This window comes from Columba livia, chromosome 2 (assembly GCF_036013475.1).
Source record: "Columba livia isolate bColLiv1 breed racing homer chromosome 2, bColLiv1.pat.W.v2, whole genome shotgun sequence".
In the NCBI taxonomy this organism is placed as follows: Eukaryota; Metazoa; Chordata; class Aves; order Columbiformes; family Columbidae; genus Columba; species Columba livia.
Window position 1 is genome coordinate 116,942,566 of NC_088603.1, and position 22,918 is coordinate 116,965,483.

General features: G+C 39.2%; 1 protein-coding gene across 1 annotated transcript in view; it reads left to right on the top strand.

Moving 5' to 3' along the window:
* Positions 1 to 22,918, top strand: part of MEP1B (meprin A subunit beta) — a 29,873-nt gene that overhangs the window by 3,946 nt on the left and 3,009 nt on the right. The window contains exons 2-14 of the mRNA XM_021290070.2: positions 1,229 to 1,247; positions 1,433 to 1,483; positions 1,586 to 1,629; positions 2,630 to 2,708; positions 3,786 to 3,903; positions 8,220 to 8,398; positions 10,376 to 10,594; positions 13,699 to 13,851; positions 14,599 to 14,814; positions 17,215 to 17,682; positions 19,419 to 19,601; positions 20,058 to 20,316; positions 22,023 to 22,221. Coding sequence (XP_021145745.2) covers positions 1,229 to 1,247; positions 1,433 to 1,483; positions 1,586 to 1,629; positions 2,630 to 2,708; positions 3,786 to 3,903; positions 8,220 to 8,398; positions 10,376 to 10,594; positions 13,699 to 13,851; positions 14,599 to 14,814; positions 17,215 to 17,682; positions 19,419 to 19,601; positions 20,058 to 20,316; positions 22,023 to 22,221 — 2,187 coding nt within the window. The remainder of the gene's footprint in view (positions 1 to 1,228; positions 1,248 to 1,432; positions 1,484 to 1,585; positions 1,630 to 2,629; positions 2,709 to 3,785; positions 3,904 to 8,219; positions 8,399 to 10,375; positions 10,595 to 13,698; positions 13,852 to 14,598; positions 14,815 to 17,214; positions 17,683 to 19,418; positions 19,602 to 20,057; positions 20,317 to 22,022; positions 22,222 to 22,918) is intronic.

A 22,918-nucleotide genomic window follows, 5' to 3' on the forward strand; every position in this document is an offset into this window, starting at 1 on the left:
ATTATGTGCCAAAAGTCAGGCCTAGAAGAACATGTGGCTCTTCCATGAATATTCTAGCCATACTATTTTGTCCTTTGTCATACAGATGGTAGAAGTTACCAAAATCCATATTCCTGTGGACTGCATGGACTTGATTTTTGCTGTTTTTCAACATTCTGATCTTGGACTATTCATTGCTTCTAATGGAGGTTCCAGAAGCTTATCACATTAGAAAAATGAATCCTACATGCAAAACTGCATGTATGAAAGATAACTAATTATTTGTGTGGAGAAGGGAAAACAGTTGTGGGGGAGAGGAAATATAGTAAAAATAAAAGTAAAAATCCCACCCTGCTTCGCAGCATTGATGTTATATCTTATCATTTGCTACATTGATATTGTCAGAGCTCAGAATTTGAGGGTGTTTTTACCTTCAGTTTGTGAACTTCTTTTCAAATGTATGAATACAAGACTTCTGGTGAGAAACAGTAAAACCCACCCAGCAACAATTGCTTAGAAAGGCTGTTTACGATTTTACTCACTGTGTGAGAAATAGTTGCATGGTATTATGTCAAGTATGCCCGAGCCAGTTCAACATGAAGCATCTAGTCCAATAAAAGAATATAGATCATATTCTATGGGAATGTTAGGACAAGGAAAAGTCCATTATGTATATCTCATTATGGCCTGTGGATTTTACATGTTGCAGAAACATAATTTGAGTTGGTATGGCTGAGGTGCATGGAGCTGGGGCTAAGGTGACCTGGACTCTGCACCCCGTCCTTCAAAGACTTGCTGTATGACACCAGACCACTCATTCTATTCCCTCATCTTCAGCTTTACGATGGAAAGTTAAGTATAACTTCTGCAGGTTCTGTACAGCTCCTGACTGGTAGCAATACTCGATTTCATAGAAATAATAGGCTCTTTTTTCCCTGCTTGTGAAGGACCATTCAGCAGTCCCTGAGTTGTGAGAGAAGAACACTTGTGAAAGCTTCACAGAGGCAGGACTGGGCCATTTGCATGTTGGGTAGCCCAAAGTGGGAAGGACACAAAGCTGACACATAAGCAAATAAACATTTCCAGTCAAATGAGGAGGCAGTGGGTCCAGTCAATCCAATACAAAGCCATGCGCTAAGTGCTGTCAGTTGAGCTTAAATCTTGTCTCTAATACTGTTGAGAGAGTAACGCGAGCTGCATTTCATTATGTCCCTTTCTAATAATATCTTTTTTTCTTCCCCCTCCCCAGCCTGCTCCGGAGACAACTGGTGAGTTCTGTTTAGAGATCTATTGGTATGCGCGGGAGGCAGTCAACAAAACCAGCTGCTCATAAACATCACCAGGACAGACACAGATTTATAATTACTGTTATTGTTATTGCATTAATTTTCACACTTCATAAAGATAACAGCAAGGGCTGATGTCCTACCTCACTTGTCTTTTTATTTTTCAGAAATAGATGTAGATGGAGGAATTGATCAAGACATCTTTGACATCAATGCAGGTTTTTAAAATTCATTTTATCTTTTATTTTTTTTAAATTATTTTCATTATGGTAGCCGCAGATCAATACAATAACTGAGTATTTATCTCCTCTTCCGTTTAGCTTTAGGACTAGACCTTTTTGAAGGAGACATCAAACTTGATGGGGTGAGTTCAAATGTAAAATATAAAACCAGAAATGTGTAATTGACTTATGCAATGTAAAGTATTGCTGGCGTGGAAATCATTGATGCTCTTACTAACAATAAATGTTGTTTATATAAGAATAAACTGAAAATGTTTGGAGATGGATTTCTACAAAATGTCACAGACAATGGAGTCGGGTGCGCTTGCAGAAACATTATCCAGAATAAAGCCGGATTAGCCATCAGATCAATATTATTAGCTTCTAGTTTCTTTTGCTGTGGCTTTTATAATTGTACTTTTAAGAGATTCAGAAGCACTGACCACATCCAGACAGGCTTATATAAAAGATTCTCAATTTATCTGCCTTATTTTTATTATGAGCCAATTAAATTTACAGAACAGTTCTGCAAAACCTTCGCCATGTAAGTAGATTCACTAAGACCGATGGAAAATTAAATCTCTAATACCACATTTTAAAGCATCTGTGCAGTATTTCTGTCTAATCAATTAAAAAAAATATACATAGCAAGTTGCATCTCAAAGAGACCTAGTAGAAACTCCAAAAGTGTCTTCTACCCCTGAAAGTCAAAAGTTTTTTACTCTCCCTTTTGGTGAAGCAGTTTGGCCTGAGCATGTCAGTGGAAGCAAGGAAAGCACTTGTGAAAGGCATAGGAACAAACACTTGGATTATGAAAAAAATGTCAGAACTGTTAATGTCTGTGCACTTTTCAGGACTTTAGATCTTAATGCTTTGCATGGGAGCTGAAGCTCTCCTCACACATGGATCAAAATCTCAGGTAATTTGTGTGGAGAAAATGCTACAGAAGTTTGAGACACCAGGCAAAGGGATTTTAAACCCAAGCCTTAGACCTCTCAGTGATATGTCAACATTTTTGAGCTCTTTGATTTTTTTCTATGTCTTATATGGGCTTGTAGGATACGAACTTTGCTTTAGCGCTATTGTAGTCCTTGATCCTAAATGACTTTTTACTGAAGACCACATATTCATTTTCTTTCCCAGATACGTGAACGAAACTCCATCATTGGTGACAACTATCGGTGGCCCCATGTTATCCCCTATGTCCTTGATGATAGCCTGGGTACAGTATTTGCAATGTCTGTCTGTCTTGTTCATTGAAGTGTTAAATACAGACTGATAAATACACTGTGGCATCCTTTAATCTTGTGAGTCTAGAGCAGTCCAGTTCCCATTGCAGTTTGGCCTGGGTACGCACAAGCAGAGCAGATCGTCTTGGTGTTGGTGCTGGGTCTCATCTCCTTTCTTGGATGGTTCTCCTCCTGCCACTGCTATGGCCCAGGAGATTGATTCAATTTTAAAAACATATGCTTGAGCCATGAAGCTCTACTAAGCAGAAGAAAAAAACAGGGCACTGAAGATCTTTTTAAAGCAAGAAAACTTATGGGGCTATTTACATAATCTACAGCAGTGATGGCAAATTGGCATTCTGGCAGTTTGCAGTGGCACAACACTGAGTCCTCTGTTGTGGGGCCAAGGACACATCAGAGCTTGTTTCCATCCTTTCAAATCTACTCACCTGTGGCTCTGCATGGCATTGGCAAGTAGTGAGGTGGAATTTGAATTCTTACTGTGTACCACATAGTGAGATTGTGCCCTCACTATATAACGTGGGGTCAACTTTCTGGAACATGGCAGGAAAAAAAATCACCCAACCCCAGTTTAGATACGGATCTAAACTGGTTGAAACCGTACAAGTTTCTTAGAGGAGATAATCCAGGTATAATGTTAGCAGTTCAAGTCTTGGAGAGATTCTGTGAGAGATCTGTAACCTGCAGTCTGCACTAGGTGAAATACAATTTACTTAATACTTGTTCACATAAACATCAGCAAAGTAAATGAATAAATTTACAAAATTAAGAACCATGCACTAGCATGTACTGTATATTCATCATGCCCTATTTTGTAGATAACTATGAAAGAAAAATTACATGGAAACAAAACAAGAGGATGAGAAAATATCACAACTGCCTGATTTATGGTTTTTAGGTCCCTACCCCGGTCTTAATCCAACAAAAAAAACCCTGCTTATTTTAATGAAAGATTGCTGGAGCAAGATCCACCCTTAGGACTTACTTCATATGGATAATAGTACGAACCTATTGGCTCAGTATTGACAAGAAAACTGTTTGCGTTGCAGAAATGAATGCTAAGGGACTCATCCTCAAGGCATTTGAACAGTATCGACTGAAAACCTGTATCGACTTCAAACCTTGGGAAGGGGAGGAGAACTACATATCTGTCTTCAAAGGAAGTGGGTAAGAGGAGTAATGTAAAATAATTCTCATCCTGTTTGTCTACAGGCTCTTTTAATGGCCAGTATTCACTCTAAAATTCATATATCTGATTATAAAATTGTGTTTTTGTTGGGACTGTTTCTCCAGTCTTCTTTTAACTGGGAATTGTAGTATTTTCCAATACAGGTGTTACCTTGGTAGTAATGAACAATTTCTTGCTGATACTTATTTTTAAATACGAGAGGTAATCAAGTTCTTTAAGAAGTAATTATCTGGGCATGGTAAAAGATATCAGAAACAAAGCAATAATTTTCTTGGCTGATCTTTGGATACATGGAGTGTCACTTTCAAATGGTCATCCTTAGTATGCCTTACTTTCAAGGGGAAAAAAAAAGAATCCCAGTAGAAACATGATTGTTTTAACTGTGAAGAAATTAATTTGTTTGACTATAACAAATGGAATTGCATTTAAACAATGTCACACCAGCATTCATATATAACACCGATATTTTTAAATGCTGCACAGCGCTGAGATATTTTACAGAGGTTTCAGTTTGTTTACCTCTTTTTATAAATAATTATGCTAGTCCACCTTAAATTTTGCAAAATAAGACTCCAGTAAAGAAGTCAAAATTGCCCCAGCTGCTTCCCTTTCGAAGACAGTCTATGTCAAAACAGTGCAACAAGAGCAAATAAATTCTCCACTCTATGCTGAATCATTTCTCTGTTAGAAAAGGAGATCAGGAAAAGCCTGATAGCCTGGTGATGAAATTTACTTTCAGAAAATCATTTCCTGGTATGAGAATGTATTCGTAAATGGGAAAAGATTTTCTGATAATAGAAATGTTTCCCTTTGGTTTATTCTGAGATATTTGTAGCAGATAATTGTTTCAAAATTTCTTCGGTCTCTGGCTCTTTATATTTTCCACTCTTCATGCTGTGCACATGACATTGAAACTCAACCCTAAAAGGTGTATAAGTGGAGACTTAGGGAGCCATGCATTTTCCTGTGCTAATGACTCTTGGGCTTTTTGAGCCAAATGGAAAGCTCGTGTAGCTAAATTTTTTAGTCCTTCGTCACATAAAGTATGCATTGAATTTGCTTATAATTATACTCCAGAAAGAACCACAATGTTTAGCCTATGGGAAATAAGAGGCCTGTGCACAATATTTCATTTATAAGTCTATTAAAAATAGATGAGACATGGTGGTGAAGAAGACAAGTCTCTCTAGTTGGATAACATATCTTACCCTTGCTGCCTGGCATGTTGCTTGCCCTGAAATGTTTCTATCATCTCAGCTGACACATCTGTAAAAGAATTAATGCTAAGCAACACTTTTTCACTTTTTAAAAGATTGGAGCTAAATGGTGCAGTCTCCTAAAAACAGCTGTCCAGTTTCAGCAAGGTAGCTGTACAAATAGATTATCAGGATTTGACCCTGCATTAACTACATTAACTACCTTTCATTTCATTCTATTCCCTTCTTCTGGTGTAATGGGAGAAGGTAAAAGGTCGATAAACCAACCCATTTCTCCTCTGTCATTCTTTTTTTTTCTTTTTTTTTTTCTTTTTTTTTTCTTTTCTTTTTTTTTTTTTTTTTTTTTTTTTTTTTTTTAATCAACTAGGACTACTCTAACTTCAAACTAAAGACCTCAGTCCAGAGGGTGCAGTACAGACAGGAGCTCAAAGTTCCTGGCAACACCAGCCAGATTAATAAAGTTTTCTTGCACTAAGAAAAAGTTAATGGATCATCTTTGCCTTTCTGACCTTGGCTTGCATCTATAAAACAGACAGAGGAAGGTGAGGGAACTTTGTGCCAAAAGGATTTGTAGTAAGCTATAAAGTCCTCGCCTGGATTATCCTTTTGAATTCAGATGAAGTCAGCCACAAAAGAAGCCAGCTGCCATTTTGTTGTGTTGACTGCCCTGTATAAAAATACATTTGTAGTCTCTAACATAAAACACTGTCATCAACCCCCATACGAAGAGCTCTCACCCTGTCTACATTCTTTATCTACCAGTTGCCAAGCCTTGGCTACTGCCTGTATTGTTTTAACAGGTATATATTTATAAAGCTAAGTGAGTAGAGGTACATGTAAAGTTTTCTAGAACACAACTTCTCACCTCACCTTCTCTTCAGGCCTATGCATCTGCAGCAGAGGTTGGACTTTGGCTCTATTAAAAGAACTTTTCTTGACTCCAACCTGTGTGCTGAGCAAAATACATGAGGGATGCTCGTGAATTACAGAAATGAGAGAACATCAGGTCTGGCAGGTGCCTGCAGAGCTCACAGAACAGTCTGGGAACCTGCAATTGATGTGCCATTTCTCCTTACTCTTCTCATGAAGAACAGGACTCATTCAGCAGGAAGGCTAGCATGGTGTGGTACAGTCAAATGGTTTGCAGACCATGGAGGATCAACCCTGTCTCTAGAATTTCCACATGGGAAATTAGGTTTTCATGGAGATCTCCCAGGAGTTCACCTCAGCTCTTTGCAGCTGTGGCCCATAGCAAAGGCAACCCATGCAGAAGTGGATTGATACAGATGCCTGGCTAACCAGCTTGGTGCTGGTAAGTCAAAGTGTCTGTGTGCCAATCCTGGTGATCCGTGATTCTATGGAAAGTTATTTGCTAGCAGGAAATTAGTATAAAAATGTGCCTGAAATCAGTGCTGGCTGTTAGAGAATAGTATTTTGAGATGGTATCATCACTAGTAGCACGTACCTACTTACAGCCCTTCTTGCAAAAAGAAGACTGTTGGGATTAGTCAGAACAGGTACTTCCCTGTTCCTCTAACTTCTGATAGAGAAACTAGAAATGCCAAAAACACTGAATCAGAGGAGATACAGCTCTCACATGCTTGGGGAAGCTGGGACTTTCCCTCCATTTTCTCTCCTCCCAAAGAGAGTGCTAACTATCTTCCAGGTGGCCATTTCTCTAGAGTACCCCACCCCACTCATGTGGTTTTATTCTCAGTGCTAGGCAACACTGAGCAAGTATTTGCTCCCTCTCTGGCTGCAGAATGATGGTCTTGTAGGCATTTGGCAGACTGAAGGCAAGGGGAAGCTGCATCCCCTGGTGCTTGGATGGTCATTTTGCTGAGTGTTCTGGATGTTTCTGTAGCCTGTTGTGCTCTGCACAGCAGATGTGAAGCCAGAGGCAGATACTCTGGTATAAGGTGGACCCAGAACTGTGATGGACTTCTTGGCCTCCTATGGATTATGCAGCTTTTTCTGGTTGTGCAGAAGTCTTTGTTCAAGGGAAGACCATGAAATTATGGATGCCACATGTGCTCCTTCCCAGGTCTCATGCTGTGATTTTAATGAGTAATCAATAGCCAAGGCCTGTGCTGCTTTGTGAAAAGAGAAGTATTGGGGAATGTGTTGCACTAATAAGTTACAGGGTTTGAAAGCCCATGGTGTATTTGTGTTTTTAAATTTCTGGGGTGATAGGACTGCAAATCCTGTGGCATGTTTTGTGCCCGATTAATTTTATGGACTTCATTGGGTAAGCGTTGATTTATTTGCTGCATAAAATACCAATTTAAATGTAACTTTCTGTGCTTGCTAGCTTGTGGACATGGGGTGCCACTTTATTGGCTTGTGCAGATAGCTCATTGAATTTTTTTATTCTTTAATAAAAATTTCCAGCACAGCTGTGATTTTGCTGTTCCTTGTGAGCCTGTGTCAGCAGCAAGTGCTGTAGCATAGCAGCTCACAAATAGCTGTAATAGAAAGAAAAGAGTTTATGAAAACCACCATCAAATCCACCAACCTTTCAAAAGGTAAACACAGCCACGCAGAAGAGTATCTGACCTGGCAGCCACAGTCACTCACAAAGCAAAAGGGCAAAACAATAAAGAGAGAAGCAGCTGCAATCACAGAGAAGAGAAGAGAACGTGCATGAACCTGGTGTTCCTTATGGTTGGGACAGGCTCAAAGTGCACTCACAGTCACTTACTGTGGTCCAGTTAAAAACTATTAATTTGCAGTAAATTAGTTGCTCTAAATCATGTGTCCGTACTCTTTGATGTTTACCAGAGTACCAATGAAATTCTCATCAGTTTTCTTCTGTCACAAATAGCTCAACATTTTTCTGCTGAAGCAAACGCATTAAAAACAATAGAGCCAGGGTGAGGTAACTGCCAGTTCATTGAAAGAGAGCTAAATGTGAAAGAAAAAGATACGGTAAACGATAGACCAATGAAAAAGTAGCAAAATGTAACTTCAATGATCAAGCTAAAAATGTACCTGTTGAACAGACTGATTCTGGAGTTCGTGTGGCAGGGGTTGGTGTGTAGCTCACAGAGCCCTCTCTCCTTTCATGTCAACGCCAGCTGCTGGTCCTCAGTGGGAAACCGCCGAGTGGGGTTGCAGCAGCTCTCCATCGGAGCCAACTGTGACAGGATAGCGACCATCCAGCACGAGTTCCTGCATGCCCTGGGATTCTGGCATGAGCAGTCACGCTCCGACCGCGACGACTATGTGTCCATCGTCTGGGAGAGGATTCAGTCTGGTCAGTCACTCTCCGGCTTTCTTTCCTCAGACGCCGGTGTTAGGGGTTTTAATGGTGGAACACACCTTACAGCCATCCTTTGGTGGCTGCCCTGTTCTCTTACCTGGACTTAGTTTTCAAAGCCAGTTTATCAATAAATTAAACATCAAGTGACATGTGTTTGGGACAGAAAGACTTGTTTGTTGTTGCTGTGGTTATTCCTTGTGCCACAGCAGTTCCCAGAGATCTCACTAGAGATCTGAGTCCTGTTATAGAATTATAGGATCATTTTGGTTGGAAAAGACCTTTAAGATCATTGAGGTAAACCATTAACACTGTAAAGTGCACCACTAAACCCTGTCCCTAAGAACCTCATCTACATGTCTTTTAAACACCTCCAAGGATGGTGAATCAACCACTTCCTTGGGCAGCCTGTTCCAGTGCCTGACAACACTTTCCATGAGGAAGATTCTCCTAATGTCCAATCTAAACCTTCTCTGGCGCAACTTGAGGCTATTTCCTCTCATCCTATCACTTGCTGCTTGACAGAAGAGCCCAACCTTCTTTCAGGCAATTGTGGAAAGTGACGAGGTCTCCCCTCAGCCTCCTTTTCTCCAGGCTAAACAGCCCCAGTTGCCTCAGCTGGTCCTCATCTTCAGACCCTTCACCAGCTTCATTGCCCTTCTCTGAACTCTGTCCGGCACCTCAGTGTCTTTCCTGTAGTGAGGGACCTAAAACTGAACACAGTATTTGAGGTTATACTACCTGTTGTACAGCAGAGCAACAGAAGAGAATAATTAATTTTGTTTGAATTAATACTCTAAGAGTAGTATGGCTATGGGAGCCTTGAACAAAACACAAGTAACTGAAAAAAAAAAAAAAAAAATCCCACTCTGAAAATCCCAGTGCGATCAAAGCCAGTAGAAAATCTCTAATGACAACATTGTTCATCCTCTTTCTCCCCGGCTGCTACACGCAGTGCAGGCAGCAGAGTTGAGATGGCAGAGGATGCAGAGAAGGTGTGCAGACCCATTCAGGGTCCTCATCTCACGAGCAGTAACCTGAGCAATGCAGCTTGCAAGTGCTAAGTGTTGATGTCTTGGGCAGAAGCCTGAGAGCTGTCCTGCAGTTCCCTGGGACTCCGCTGGGTCTCTGCCTCTTCAGCTTGCTGTTGCCCCCTGTGACTTTCAGGCAGTTCAAAAACAAAGCTGTATGCAGAGGCTTGATGCTTTCCTAACACAGGTACACATAGAAGACTGTAAAAAAAAAAAAAAAAAAAAGGCAAATAATGATTAAATCTAATGTATTCTTATTTAGTCATGATCAATAGCCAGGTGCATATGCAAGTATATACTACAGAAAATGACCTAGACTCTGTTATTTGATTTCCATTATATTTTGCTGACTCTGTAATGACAAGTTGCTCTATTGTTAGCCATTTGAAACTGCTGCAGCTTTTTTTTACACTAGCCGGAATATAATTACTGTATTTTGACTAATTTAAAACTTTACCTTCCATTGGATAGTTGGTAATGTTTGGGTTTTTTTCTCATATTGCAGAAAATACCTGTAAATTTAAATTCTGGTAGCTTTTCTCTTGACAACTCTAACTTGTTTATTGTGATCCAAAATGATCAGTAATTTAACATCAGAGAATACAGATTAGAAACAGGTAGGCATTACAGTTGCAAATTGCATTAATTTGTATACTGAAACATTGTCTCCACTTTTGGGTATCACAAGCCCATCCAAGTTTCATAGGAAAGATATTTCTGTTAGCAAAAAACTTTCCTTAATCCAGTAGAAGTCATCGTATTATGTTCCAGTGGCTGAAAGAGGAAATCAAATGACTCTAGACTACAAATACAGAGTAAGTACAAGTAAATGACTACAAAAAATACTTGGGGATCTGATGGATTATCCGTCACTTTGAGTCTGCACTTCTCAATTTGATCCTCTTGGGCAACAAACAGTCTTTCCTTTTATTTTTCCCATTAGGTACAGGTCATAATTTCAACAAATACGATGATAAAACATCAGACTCCTTGAATGTTCCCTATGACTACAATTCTGTGATGCACTACAGCAAAAACGCATTCAGAAATGGAACTGAACCCACCATCATCACTAACATACCAGACTTCATGGATGTTATAGGGCAGCGAATGGATTTCAGTGATTATGATCTCCAGAAACTGAACCGGCTGTACAATTGCAGTAAGTGTCTCCATTTCTTTTATATTTTTTGCATCTGGTATTTGAAAGAAATGAAGGCAATACACACATGCTGGACTCATCCAGACCCAACTGAAAGATGCTAACATATTTGGAGAAGTGAATTGTGTTAAAAACACCAGAAATAATGGTACAGCTAGAAATAACATAGTCATTCTGCAGAAACACTGCTTTGTAGCAGTGTTTTCTATGCAATTTTATCTGACGTTTAGTTAAAAAACCAGCTTCATTCAGCAGCTGATTTTTGTTCATCCCTTGGGTGGCTGTTTAAAATGTGTGCTTCTGCACAAATCTGTTTTTTTTTTCTCCCCATTATTCCACAGCTGTTACTCAGACACTGCACAGAAATGAGTATCTTTGCTGTGGCTATCATACATACTCTACTCTCGTGCAATTTGTGAGAGAGTGTGTGTCCATGCAAATAGGGTACAGACACTCCTGTTAAGAAAATGTGAGCTTTTAAAACCTTTATTTCTAGTTTCAAACCCAGTCTCTTACAAAAGTGGTCAAAACACTTATTTTGTTCATGTAGGATTTATTTTAGAAAAGTTGCGTTAAAATAAGAAACAGAGACATATAGATAATTCTGTTACCAAAATGTAACACAACTCTGTAATTGTGACTGCATCAAATGTGCCCTGTCACTCAGATGAAAACTCTTCTTCCCTGCCTCAGTATCTTAAGGAGTGAATACTGGTTTACAGTTAGTTATATTTTAAGCCTCATTCTACAGATGACTTAAATAATTACCAAACTGTTTTATTACAACAGTGCATTTTTTTTGAGCATACAATTCTGACGAAAATAATTCTGTTCCTTAGCTTCCAGCACTTGGCAAACATTCAGTCGGATCTTATAGTAGCGCTTACAGCTAAGGATGTCTTTAACAGTGGATGGGGTCCTTCTTCCTCTCCGCTAATCTTATATACTTTCCATCATTCTTGTGCATTAGAAAAATACTTCATGACATTTTAAGTTTATTCTTAACTCACAGGCTCATTCCCCAAGGGAAATAAGCCCCAGTCATGTTGAAATTAGTGACAAAACTGCGACCACCCTCAGTGCAATCAGGATCTGTCTGGCTTTGTATAGTGCATAGGATATTTGCAGAGCTGTTAGTGGTCTTCAGATCACCCATCATTTACCTAAGTGGCCCCTGTGCCAGGGTGGATGGGTTCTTCTCAGGTCACAGCCCTCACCCACCCAGCTGCTAGAACGATCCTTTCAGGCTAGAGGGTAGATTGAGAACGCCATGAACGGTTTGGGTGGCAGATATCCTCCCAGAGGAATTGGAAGATTATTTCTGTTAACATGATTTAAGGAATAATTTAAGCTGAATTTCTGCTCAGGGCCTGTGTGATTAGCAAATTGCATTAAAAATGGGAAACTTCATTCTTAAATTGAAAACAAACAAACAAACAACCCACAGCATAAGAAATCCTGACAGATACTTTAGTGCTATTTTGATCTCTTCCTCAGGACTGCCTTTCAGGCCATATGAAAACAGTAGATTTTAGTCTGTTTTCCCCTTCTAGCGTATTGCTTAACAGAACTGACCATGAGGTTTTCCTGAGCCACTGGAAGTCAGGACTCAGCATTCATCACCCATGTATTTTCTTCCAAATCCATCCTTTCACTACATACCAAGAAAGAATCTGGCTTTTGGTGCAGATGGAGATCAATACCTGCCTCAAGCAGCATCCCCTCCCCCTGTTTCATGAATTAGTCTAAGAAATATATTGTAAGCTATTAGGTCTTGCTTTACTCTCCCACTGTTGTTCAGGTCACCGTTCCATGCCAGCTGGCACTTTCTAATTAAGGTAGTTGGGCTACTGCTTTCCTGTTCGGGCAAATTGAGTTCAAATTTTGTTTTGTATTTTGATTTCAAAGAGTTGTTTCATCTAATAATTCTACATTTTTGTTACCTTCTTGCTGACATCTTAACTGAGTGTTTTGTTTTGTTTTGTTTTTTTTTTTCCTTTCTTCAGCAGTCAATATATAACATTTGCTGTGAAAATATTTTCTGGGTTTTTACAATGTCATACCGATAGTGTATCTTAGAAGGTATCAGTCATCACTTCTGACAGCCTTGAAACCTCTAGAGGTTTGTTAGCTCTCTATGAGGACAATACAAAATATCTCAGCAATATAACTGATTCGGCAGCAGTTCATACTCAAGTGTTTCCCTGCGCTACAGCCATTGAAGGTGATTTTTGCCATACTCCTTGCCCTTTTTGTGGTGCAATGAAACCTTTAAACCTGCCACAATATTTTATACATTTTTTGAAAAGCAGTAATCACAAAGCATTTTATTAACTTAGTTGTTTTCAAATCGTGGCTGGTGTTACACAGAGCTCAGACATGATACAGTGAGAAACAAATCTAAGAATAAGGATAAACCTGGACTGTGTCTTCCCTCACCCATCCAGGGTTTGCTTTGGACAGAGAAAACATTTCGTACAGTGTTTTCCCTTTCCTACTCAACTGCAAATTTTCCCATCACTTAATTTTTCACTTGTTGTATGCAAGACATATTAAAAATTTGTATGAGTTGAGATATCCTCTGTCCCAAGCGTATCTTTGCCAAATGTTTTTTTCAAGTCAGTATTTTGGAAATCAAGGTTTGTCCATTGCAGTGAAATAACTTCTGCTCTACTGTATTTCAAAATAAGCAGTCCAGCTGATAAATTAGTGAAACTTTATCAAAATCTGTGGCTATGTGTCAACTGGCCGAGGGAAAGCAGAGGAACGAATGTGAAGTCATCAGTCTTTTTGACTGTGTTGGGGCTGATATTAGTGTTCTTTGTATAAATAAAAGATGTGATCTGATAATTAGTTGGCACCCTACTGTACTTGCTAAGTGCCCAGAGTGGTCCTGACGATGTCTTTTTAATATCAGTGTTAATCACCAAATGCTCCAAGTTCCCAAAGATTGTACCTGGTATCTGAAGCCAGTGACTGTTTTGTGTTTGCATTTCTTAGTTTTTCTCTGGTCTTGTCTTTGAACACTGAGAATAAAAACGTATGTTGTGTAACAGACATTCACAACTTTTCTTTCCTTTGTTTTTTTTTTTTTAATGTTATAGCTTCGTCCCTAAGTTTCATGGACACATGCAGTTTTGAACTTGAAAATATATGTGGCATGATTCAAAGTTCAGATGATAACAGTGATTGGCAGCGTTTGTCTCAGGTTCCTGCTGGGCCAAATACTGATCACACTAATATGGGAGAATGTGAAGGTATGAGAAAAGACTCTTCTTATCTCTTGGCAAAGTGTTTTCTGCAGATGCATGTGAGTTGACTTTGATCTTTGCCTTGTTCTCTGAATATTTGTTGACAAATTACAGTTTATTTTTTAACTAAGTAACATAAATCTGTACACTTCAGGGCATCATGTGATGCATTTGATTTTCTGCTTATTTGAGAAGATTGAATGTTCTTATCTCTTCTGATCTGCTTTCTAGCCTTAGTGTCACATCCTGACACGAGAACCGTATAAAATGTTCTAACCTATGGCACGGGCACACCAGAAAGGCTGCTGCTTTTCTGAATAATTGTTCAGTAAGTCTTTGGAAGAAAAGACTTAGAAATTGCATATATTATCAGGGCTCACATGAACAATTAATTGAGAATATAGCCACTTGTTTCTGAACTTGTCAAAGAAAACTTTGTGACTTCAGGGGCTTAAACCAAGAGAGAGAGTCAACTGTGAATTAACGGCACTGGGTAAAGAGTGAAAACCCGTGCTTTTGAGGACAAATTGCTCAAGACAGCCACACGAGGAAGAACGTTGCAAAAAGCACAGTTCTGCCTCTGGAGAATGAGAACAGGGAACAGTCCTAAGTCTGAAGATTTGTACAGGTTCTACCTTACCCACACCTGACCATGTCTTCTAGCATTATTACAATACGGTGTTAAGAATACCCATGCACCAGGAAAAAATTTTCTCTCTCCTCTACTGTTCATTTCTCATTGACTTTTGACAGATTCTGGCTACTTCATGCATTTCAACACCAGTGCCGGAGCAGAGGGAAGCACAGCTATCCTGGAGAGCCGAATTCTGTATCCCAAAAGGGGCTTTCAGTGCTTACAATTCTACTTCTATAACAGCGGTCATGAAAGCGACCATCTGTATGTCTGGGTCAGGGAATACACTTCAGCCCATCCAAATGGTACTTTGAGACTCGTGGGAGAGATAAAAGGTATGGAATAAAATTGCACTAGGGTTTAATCTATACTCAATATCCTTTTCAAAGTGCTAGGGGAAAATATTGTAGGAAAGTGACTCATCTCCTAGCGTTATTCCTTGGCTTCTTCTCTAACTATGTAATTGATTCTCTGCCATTGAAATTATACTTGATGGATCCTCAGTCAGCCATTTCCCTATAATATAATAAATTACTACAAATTACAAACTCTTGAGTTATCAAGACAGTTTTCTCAACAAAATAGCTAAAATTTCATGATTTAAACTGTTCTAGAATTGCTGCTATCAATGGCAACAGATGAAGCTGATTGTTAGAGTAAATTACAATGAATAAGAAAGTAATAATAAAGAAACAGAAAGTGTAAGTGCCCTGGAATACCTAACATACTAGTGTAAAAAAGATAAAGAAAATTTACCTCACTTTTTACACAAGGTTTGAAATAACTTAACCAAAGTATATGGGCAACAGATAATGATTTGAGTTGTAGTTTGAAGAAAATTAAGTTCTTGTGATTTCAGGAGCCTGTGGCCTACAGAATGAGCAAGTGAGGCCAGCTAATGGACAAAAGCTCTTTAAGCTAGAATTGCCAAAGTCACTTTATGATTAAATTACTTTCTCAAATATTTAACTAATACTTGGTCTCCATTACAGCTACAGATAGATCAAATCCACTTCTTCTGCCTCTTTTTGTCCCTCAGCTACTGCTTATGGCTGATTGTCCTTTTTTTTTCCTCACTCTTTTCTTCACCCTGCTGCTGTCATCACCCTGTGTGCCATCAGGAATCATATAAGTGAATATAAGTGTCAGGGCTGCTACGGCAGGTGTAAATTTCAGATTAGTTTGAGCCTTCCAAGCTCTTTCAAACTCTACTTTGAAGCCAAGATTAATTTCTCCCTACTTCAGCCTTCTTCACAAGTACTCTTTCATGTATATGAGGCCCAATCTCCCATTCCCATTTTCTCAAGTCCATAATTTCCCTTTAAGCCTCAGATCTCATATGTGTGTCCAAATGGGCACCCTACTTTGACGATCACCAGTAAAACTTTCAGGAATGGGTTAAGATCATTTTCCCCCTCAAGCTGTTTCACTTCTCTCATGTGAGAAGTTATCCTCACTAATGCAGCCAACAAACTTGAAGAAACAGGGACACTCAAGCTCTTTCCAGCCATGATCTGACATCCTGGCTGAGCTGCTGGTGGGTTTGCACTGACCCACTGCGCTTGAGAGGCTAAAGGAGAAGCCTTGAACCCTTTCTGCTGCTCTGTGGTAGCTGTGGCTGCATTCAGCAAGGAGCAGGGGGGGCTGTAGGACATTCCACAGCACAGTAGTTGATCTGCTCTTTGAACGTGATTCAGAAACCCCAGTCTTGCAATCAATCTGTGTAGTTCAAAAAAACTTTTGTTTACACAAAAGGCAATTTAATGGAAAACAGTGGGGTGTTTTTGTTCTTGTTTCTGGGTTTATTATTTTTCCCCTCCTAATTATAGCGGTAATGAAAAATGGCAAGAAACTAAGACTCATATCTGAGATCCATTGTGTTGTGTTTAAATTTGTTAGGAGAGTGAAGCATGCATTCTGCACCTGGGACTGGCACTGCTTATTTTACAAATGTAGCTGAAAGTCTGGTCTTCTGTGCAGGTGAACATAAACCAGACAGAAAAATAAACTGTTTTGCTGCACATACTATTATTTTAACGAAGGATGTCCTACCTTCCCCTGCCTTACCTGGCCTCTGTGCAGAGGTCTTTGCTTTTGCATACACTGCTTTTGGAATTTGTTAGTTCAGGCACTTCTAGATACAGCATCAAACTCACAGTGAGGTTTTACCACATGAAGCAGGTTATGCAAATGACTGGCTTTAATTTGAACTTAGTACCATTCATCATTTGATGGGTGAATAGTCCTTATGCTTAGGCAGACTTCTGACAAGCCATTTACATATAAAAAAACAATTGCATGAACCAAGCTTGTAGTTCTAGGCTCCCAGAATCCTCTGAGACATATTGCTATTCAGTTATTTGAATATACTTTGCTCTGAATTTTTTTCTTATTAATAATACAGGTGACAGCCATCTTTGTGCATGTAATTATTGCAACGTTTGGACTAATTTAATGGAATGTTCTTTAAAAATTTACAAGAAAACGCAGTCGTAAAAACCATTAACACTGCTTTCACTCAAATTTAAGAGCTGCTATGCATGTTAATTCTGGTAAAAAACTGAACTGAGAAAATATGAACTTGCATGACAAGAATAACTTCTACAAGAGATATATTCCATCACATCGATGCCGGTGGAACTGAGGAATTCCTACACAACGTTGGTACAGGTCTGTAGGTCTGTGCAGTGTTTAACTGCACTGTTTACTCAGAAATCACCACCCTTGTTTTTCAGGTTCACCTGTGAATTACTGGCAGCTCCATCATGTTTCTTTGAATGTCACAAGTAAATTCCGGGTTGTGTTTCAAGGTGTGAGAGGAAGTGGCTTGTCAAACGGAGGCCTCTCTATTGACGACATCAACTTGTCAGAAACTCAGTGTCCCCACCATGTCTGGCATATCAGAAATTTCACACATCTCTTCAGCACAAGTCCAGCAGGGACAGCAGGAAGAATATACAGTCCACCTTTTTATTCCAGTGAAGGATATGCTTTTCAGGTCAGCTTGTATTTAAATGGTAGCACCGATAACCCATTTAATGTAGAAATGTACTTTCACTTAATTTCTGGAGCAAATGATGATCATTTACAATGGCCCTGTCCGTGGCAACAAGCTACTGTGATTCTGCTTGACCAGCATCCTGATATACGTCAACGGATGTCAAACCAAAGAAGTATAACAACTGACCCCCTGCAATTATCAGGTTAGTTAAAATTAGACATGCTGTCTAGTATGTTTAAAATACAGCCAAAAGACAAGGAGTCAGTTTTTCTCTTTGTGTAAATTAGTTCAGTTTTTTCAGTTTCCGAAATGTTTTATTAGCTCATAGCAGTAATATAATTGATCCACAGACAAGAAAAAATGATCACACAAGTAGGTTAAGCTGGGTCATTGGATTTCAAGGTTGATTTGCACAAAAAACAGGTGAATGATCCACTCCTAAAAATTCTTTCATATGCTTTTTGAAGATTCATTTATACCTGCTTTAATGAGAATAAAAGTTTTCCAGAAGGCTTGAAAAGAAAAAAACCTGAATTAACAATACACACAGTTCATACTAGGTAAAAGTGCAGCTATTAAACAAATCCCCTCCCTCCTTGTAAAAGGTACAGTGGTGTCAGAGCAGATCTCCAGATGGACAAAGTACTGATTCATATTACATAATCTGTACTTGTTCAAGGTATGAGAAGATAAGGAGCAGTGATCCACAATAACCTGGAAAGGAGGCAGTTGAGGTAAAGATGTAATTCTAATAAATGTTTGGAATATCTATAAAGAGAGATATTAAATAAAAACCCCATATTCATGATTGGAGAAAGATTGGATTTAAGCCAAAATGACTTTCTGCATATAGATAAGAATTTTGCCAAAAGAAACCACCTCCCCCACTGAATTAGTTTTCTGGGCTTTCATACCATAACATTAGTGAAGGAAGTAAGGCAGGCACAAAAATGTCTAATTCACACTATTATTTTTAAAAAAACTATGGTTTACATTTATGTTTCTATGACACTGTTCCTACATCAAAACAATTAATGTAATACAGAAAGACTAAATGTTCTCCACTGTAAATGAAAGATGCATCACACTAGGTCTGCCATAGATGATCGACATTTTATGCTGCTACAGCCACAGAGCTCAGCCCTTTTCCTTCCCTGACCCCATGGATATGCGGTCTGTTTGTACTCTGCTCCTTCTCCCTTGTTTATTCAAATTTTGCTAATAGCCCCAGGTTCCCAAGAGAAGCCTTGTAACTCCAGTCCTTTCTCTAACCAGCAGAGGTGTTGGAGCAGGCAGTTTCTTCTCCCCCTGTCAGATACTTTCATAGACAATCAGGCTCAGCCTTGAGATTTAGAACAGGGTTTGACGGAGGAGTCAGCAGCTGCCTGTGACTACTCAAGTTGTTCAACTACCCCCTGCCCTACATCCACATCATGTGATGCTCTTTTTTGAAAAACCATGAATCAATTAATTTTACAGGTGATTAATGTGCTACTCATCTTCATGCCCACTGCACTTTAAAAGAACTAAAAAGCAAATACAACAGGTTTTCAACTAGGTCTCCAACAGCCTCGTCTCCAGCAGGCTCTTTTCTCAATACCGCAGGCTAAACCAAGCCTTGAAGATCTCCATTGTCTTGTGCATCACATTTGCCTAGAATCTCAGGCAAAAAAAATCTGCAAATATTGTAGGCAGGTTCAGCATTACTTCTACTCCTTGAGTTTCAGGCAATTTTTTGTCCTCTCTGTATTCATGATATCTCTGAGCAGCTAAGCAGAAGCAGGCAAAGTGGGATGCAGTCTGGCAGTCTGTCTTTGTTGTTAATAGAGGCCTCAGTACTCCTTTTGAGCAGAGATTATCTGAGAAGGAAGGGACCTTATTGAGAAAGAAATCCAGAGTGGTCCCATACTCACATTCAGTTAATTATTTTTTTTCCAGCTTCCTCATCATCCTATTTTTGGGATAGGCCAGATAAAGTGGGATCTGTGGCATCTTTTTCCAATGGAACTACATTCATGAGAGGTCCAGGAATGGGAACAAGTGCATTTTTAACTCATCAGAGACTTAGAAGCCGCAACTTTGTTAAAGAAGATGGTGTTTATATTCTTTTAACAATGGAAGGTATGTAAACATAACTGGTATTTTTATGATACAGTAAACATGGAATGTCACATACTTACCAAGTCACTATTACTGTAGATGTAAATACACATTATGTACTTTGCAAATGAGCAGTTTTGGAACAATGCATGTATCTGAAGTCAAATCATATGTCTGAATAGATTTGTGGATAGGTATGTGCACTGTATAACTCCTTTATCTCATGTGAAGGCTTATAAAATGATGCTAATCCTGTACAAATTATTTTGAATTGAGTACTTTGAATAAAATTGTCTGTTTCTGAAAAAACCTAGAGAAAATTTCCAGAATACATCATGCTCCTGAAAGGTAAAAATGACTATTTATCCATTATACCTGTGGACAGGCTCTTTGCTCTTTACTCTTAGAACTTCTCATTAAAATAAGCAGAACAATAACATGAAGTAAAACCTTATTTCTTGTGGTTTTATCATGCAGATATATCACATCTACTATCAACTCAACCAAGTGTTTCACCCACCTTTGCTGTGAATACATCCAGTGCCAACACTATCAAACCTACCTCTACCACCACTTCCACCACCAGGCCTACCACTGGGTCTACCACCACCACAACGCCCACCACAACAACCTCTGTCACCCTGACCGAAGAGCCAGAGGTTCCAAATTCTTGTCCAGACAACCATTGTGAAAATGATGGTGTCTGTGTTCTTGTAGATAGAGCTCCAGTGTGCAGGTAGCTGCTTTTATTCACTCTAAATTGCAATTTTTGGATGAGTAGTGAAAGCTGGTAGAATAAATCTTTGTTCTTAATGAAAAGACAGACACAATAGCTGATTAAGGCAAATATTTCCGACTTCTACTGTGAGACTAAACTTATGACCACTTTGGGCAAAAAGCTCCTAACCTCAGCATGTGACCATTTTGAAGTACTTTGCTTGACTTCCCTGTATATTATATTTTGAATGTGTTTGTCTCTTCAATAATGTATTAGTCCAATGTTATAAAACAGACTGTGCATCTCCTTAGAAGCCCCTATAGCAAAAAAAGGGTTAAATATAAGTGGAGTTGAAGCAAAAATGCATTTATATCAGTAGATATACGTTCAATACTTCTCAGGCAGGGCGCATCAGAGACATTATTTTAGAATTTGATTCAGAAATATCATGCAGTACAAGTTATGACCACAAATTACCAAAGCGTAGTTGCTTGCCTTTGAAACCAGCAATGAAGGCTGAGGGCTAAAAAGATTGTTTACCCTGCAAGAAAATTAATATCAACCTTTATTTATTTCTCTGTGGATACATTTACGTAACAAACCTGGCTGATCAGCTTTGTTGTAGCTCTCAAACAAGCTCTAAGGCTGAAGATAACAACCTTATGTGATGCTGTGCCAGGACAGGTAGGCTGGAGAGTGCTGTGAGGCAAACCTCTAAAGGCCAAGGGCACCAAGAGTCAGGATGACTCATTAAGTGCTCTGTCTCCCCATTTAGAAACCTTTTAAAAAACAATTCTTGTGCAACTCATCAGAAGCAGGTCACAAATATGAGTAAATGTCAAGGAGCTGTTCCAAGAAGACCAAAAAAAAAAAAAAGTTATGCTGAATGTTGTGCCTGATTTCGAAATTATGGAAAGAAATCATTTATTCTCTGACATCTGCGGACTGTTTGAAGCTCTAGTGCCTATGTGACCTACTTTCCATCCTAAAGAAGTGTGTGACCAGCAGTCTGTTTCGGCTCCTGTTTTCTATTAGGAAATGAGGGGGAATGTGGCACATAACTGTTTAAGGCGGATCACGTATGTCCCCTAACAGTCGGTATCCTTGCAGCTCCTTCAGCTCCTTCCTATAAAGGCTTTTTTTAAATTGACTGAGTGAAGAAGGTAGCAGGGCTTTGTGTAAAAGCTGAACATTGGAACAGGCAGAACTGCATCAGGATAAGAGGCTAATTAGTAACAGTGGATGGAAATATTACGTGACATTGGTCCTAGAGAGAAATATCAGTTTCATGGAGCAGAAAGTGAGTTTTCTATCAACAGAAGTGCTATAAATTTGAGGGAAAAAGAGGCAGATAAGTGAACCGAGTGATCCAGAGGACCTCTCTCTTGGTAGCAAAAGGCAACCATTCTGTAGCAGCAACTCTACAGATCAGCTGCGGCCAAGCCTTAGGCAGTCAAAAGAATTAGAATGGTGCTTGGGTTTTCTGGCAAAGGCTCCCTCTGAAGATGTGACCTGTAAAACAGCGGGAAGCTGAAAGAAGCACATCCAGATGTGTAAGGGTAGTAGGCCACTCAAGACAACTTTAAAATAGAGGTCCATTTTAAGATAACTTCATTGCGCTTTGGGATATAGAAACAGTGCGTCAGAGAAATTACTTTTTTAAAGCAGCCCTTTCATGCCTTTATTCTTTAGGTGATGCCACACCTCTTTTCTTTTACTCCTAGGTGTCCAGCAGGTGACAACTGGTGGTACATGGGAGAAAAGTGTGAAAGGAAAGGCTCGACTCGAGAAAATACTGTAATAGCTGTTACTTCAACCGTAGCTGTATTTGTTGTAATGCTTATTGTCACTATCACAACTGCGGTGTGCCTTAAAAAGAAATACAGTCAAGGAAAGGAAAATGGGGAGAACATGACGCTAGAAGTAAGTATTTTGCCTGTTTCAACAAATACATATATATGTATACACATGCACATATCTCTCTATATTTACTAAAAAGTAAATAATCAAATTCAGTAAGAAGTAACTTGGAAGATATCACATTTTTCAAGTTTGAAGACTTAGGAATTAAAGAGCTCCAGTAAGTGCTACTAATTTATCAAACACCAAAACCCACTTCATTCAAAACCTGTGCTCCTCCTCCAGCCCCACCACCCTTACTGCCTTGATAGCAGCGTACATGGAGTGGGAGAATGTGAACAATGGGGCTCATTTTCAATTCTTAACTAAACTGTGTCTTCTGATTAGTGGACTTGTATTTCATCTATTACTGCATTTTCTACTAAAGATCTCCCCTTAAAAGACCTGGCTATGGTGCTAAAAAACCCCATCCCAAAATGTCAAAACAAAAAGCAAACCTGAAAATCAGTTTCCCTATTCAATGGCTATTTTTTATGCAAGGAACAAAGTAGCCCTGGAAATTCTGACTTAGGGACAATTAGAGGAAGACAACAGGTTAAAAACTACCTGAATGAGTGGATCGGAAAGGCCATGTAATCGATAGCAGAGACCTTTGGGCAGGTTTTGATAGGAAGTTTCATAAAGTCTCAGGCATCTGGACTCATAGTTTAAACAGAGACTTAGACTTGGAAATAACAAGAATGACATAGGTTAGAGGGAC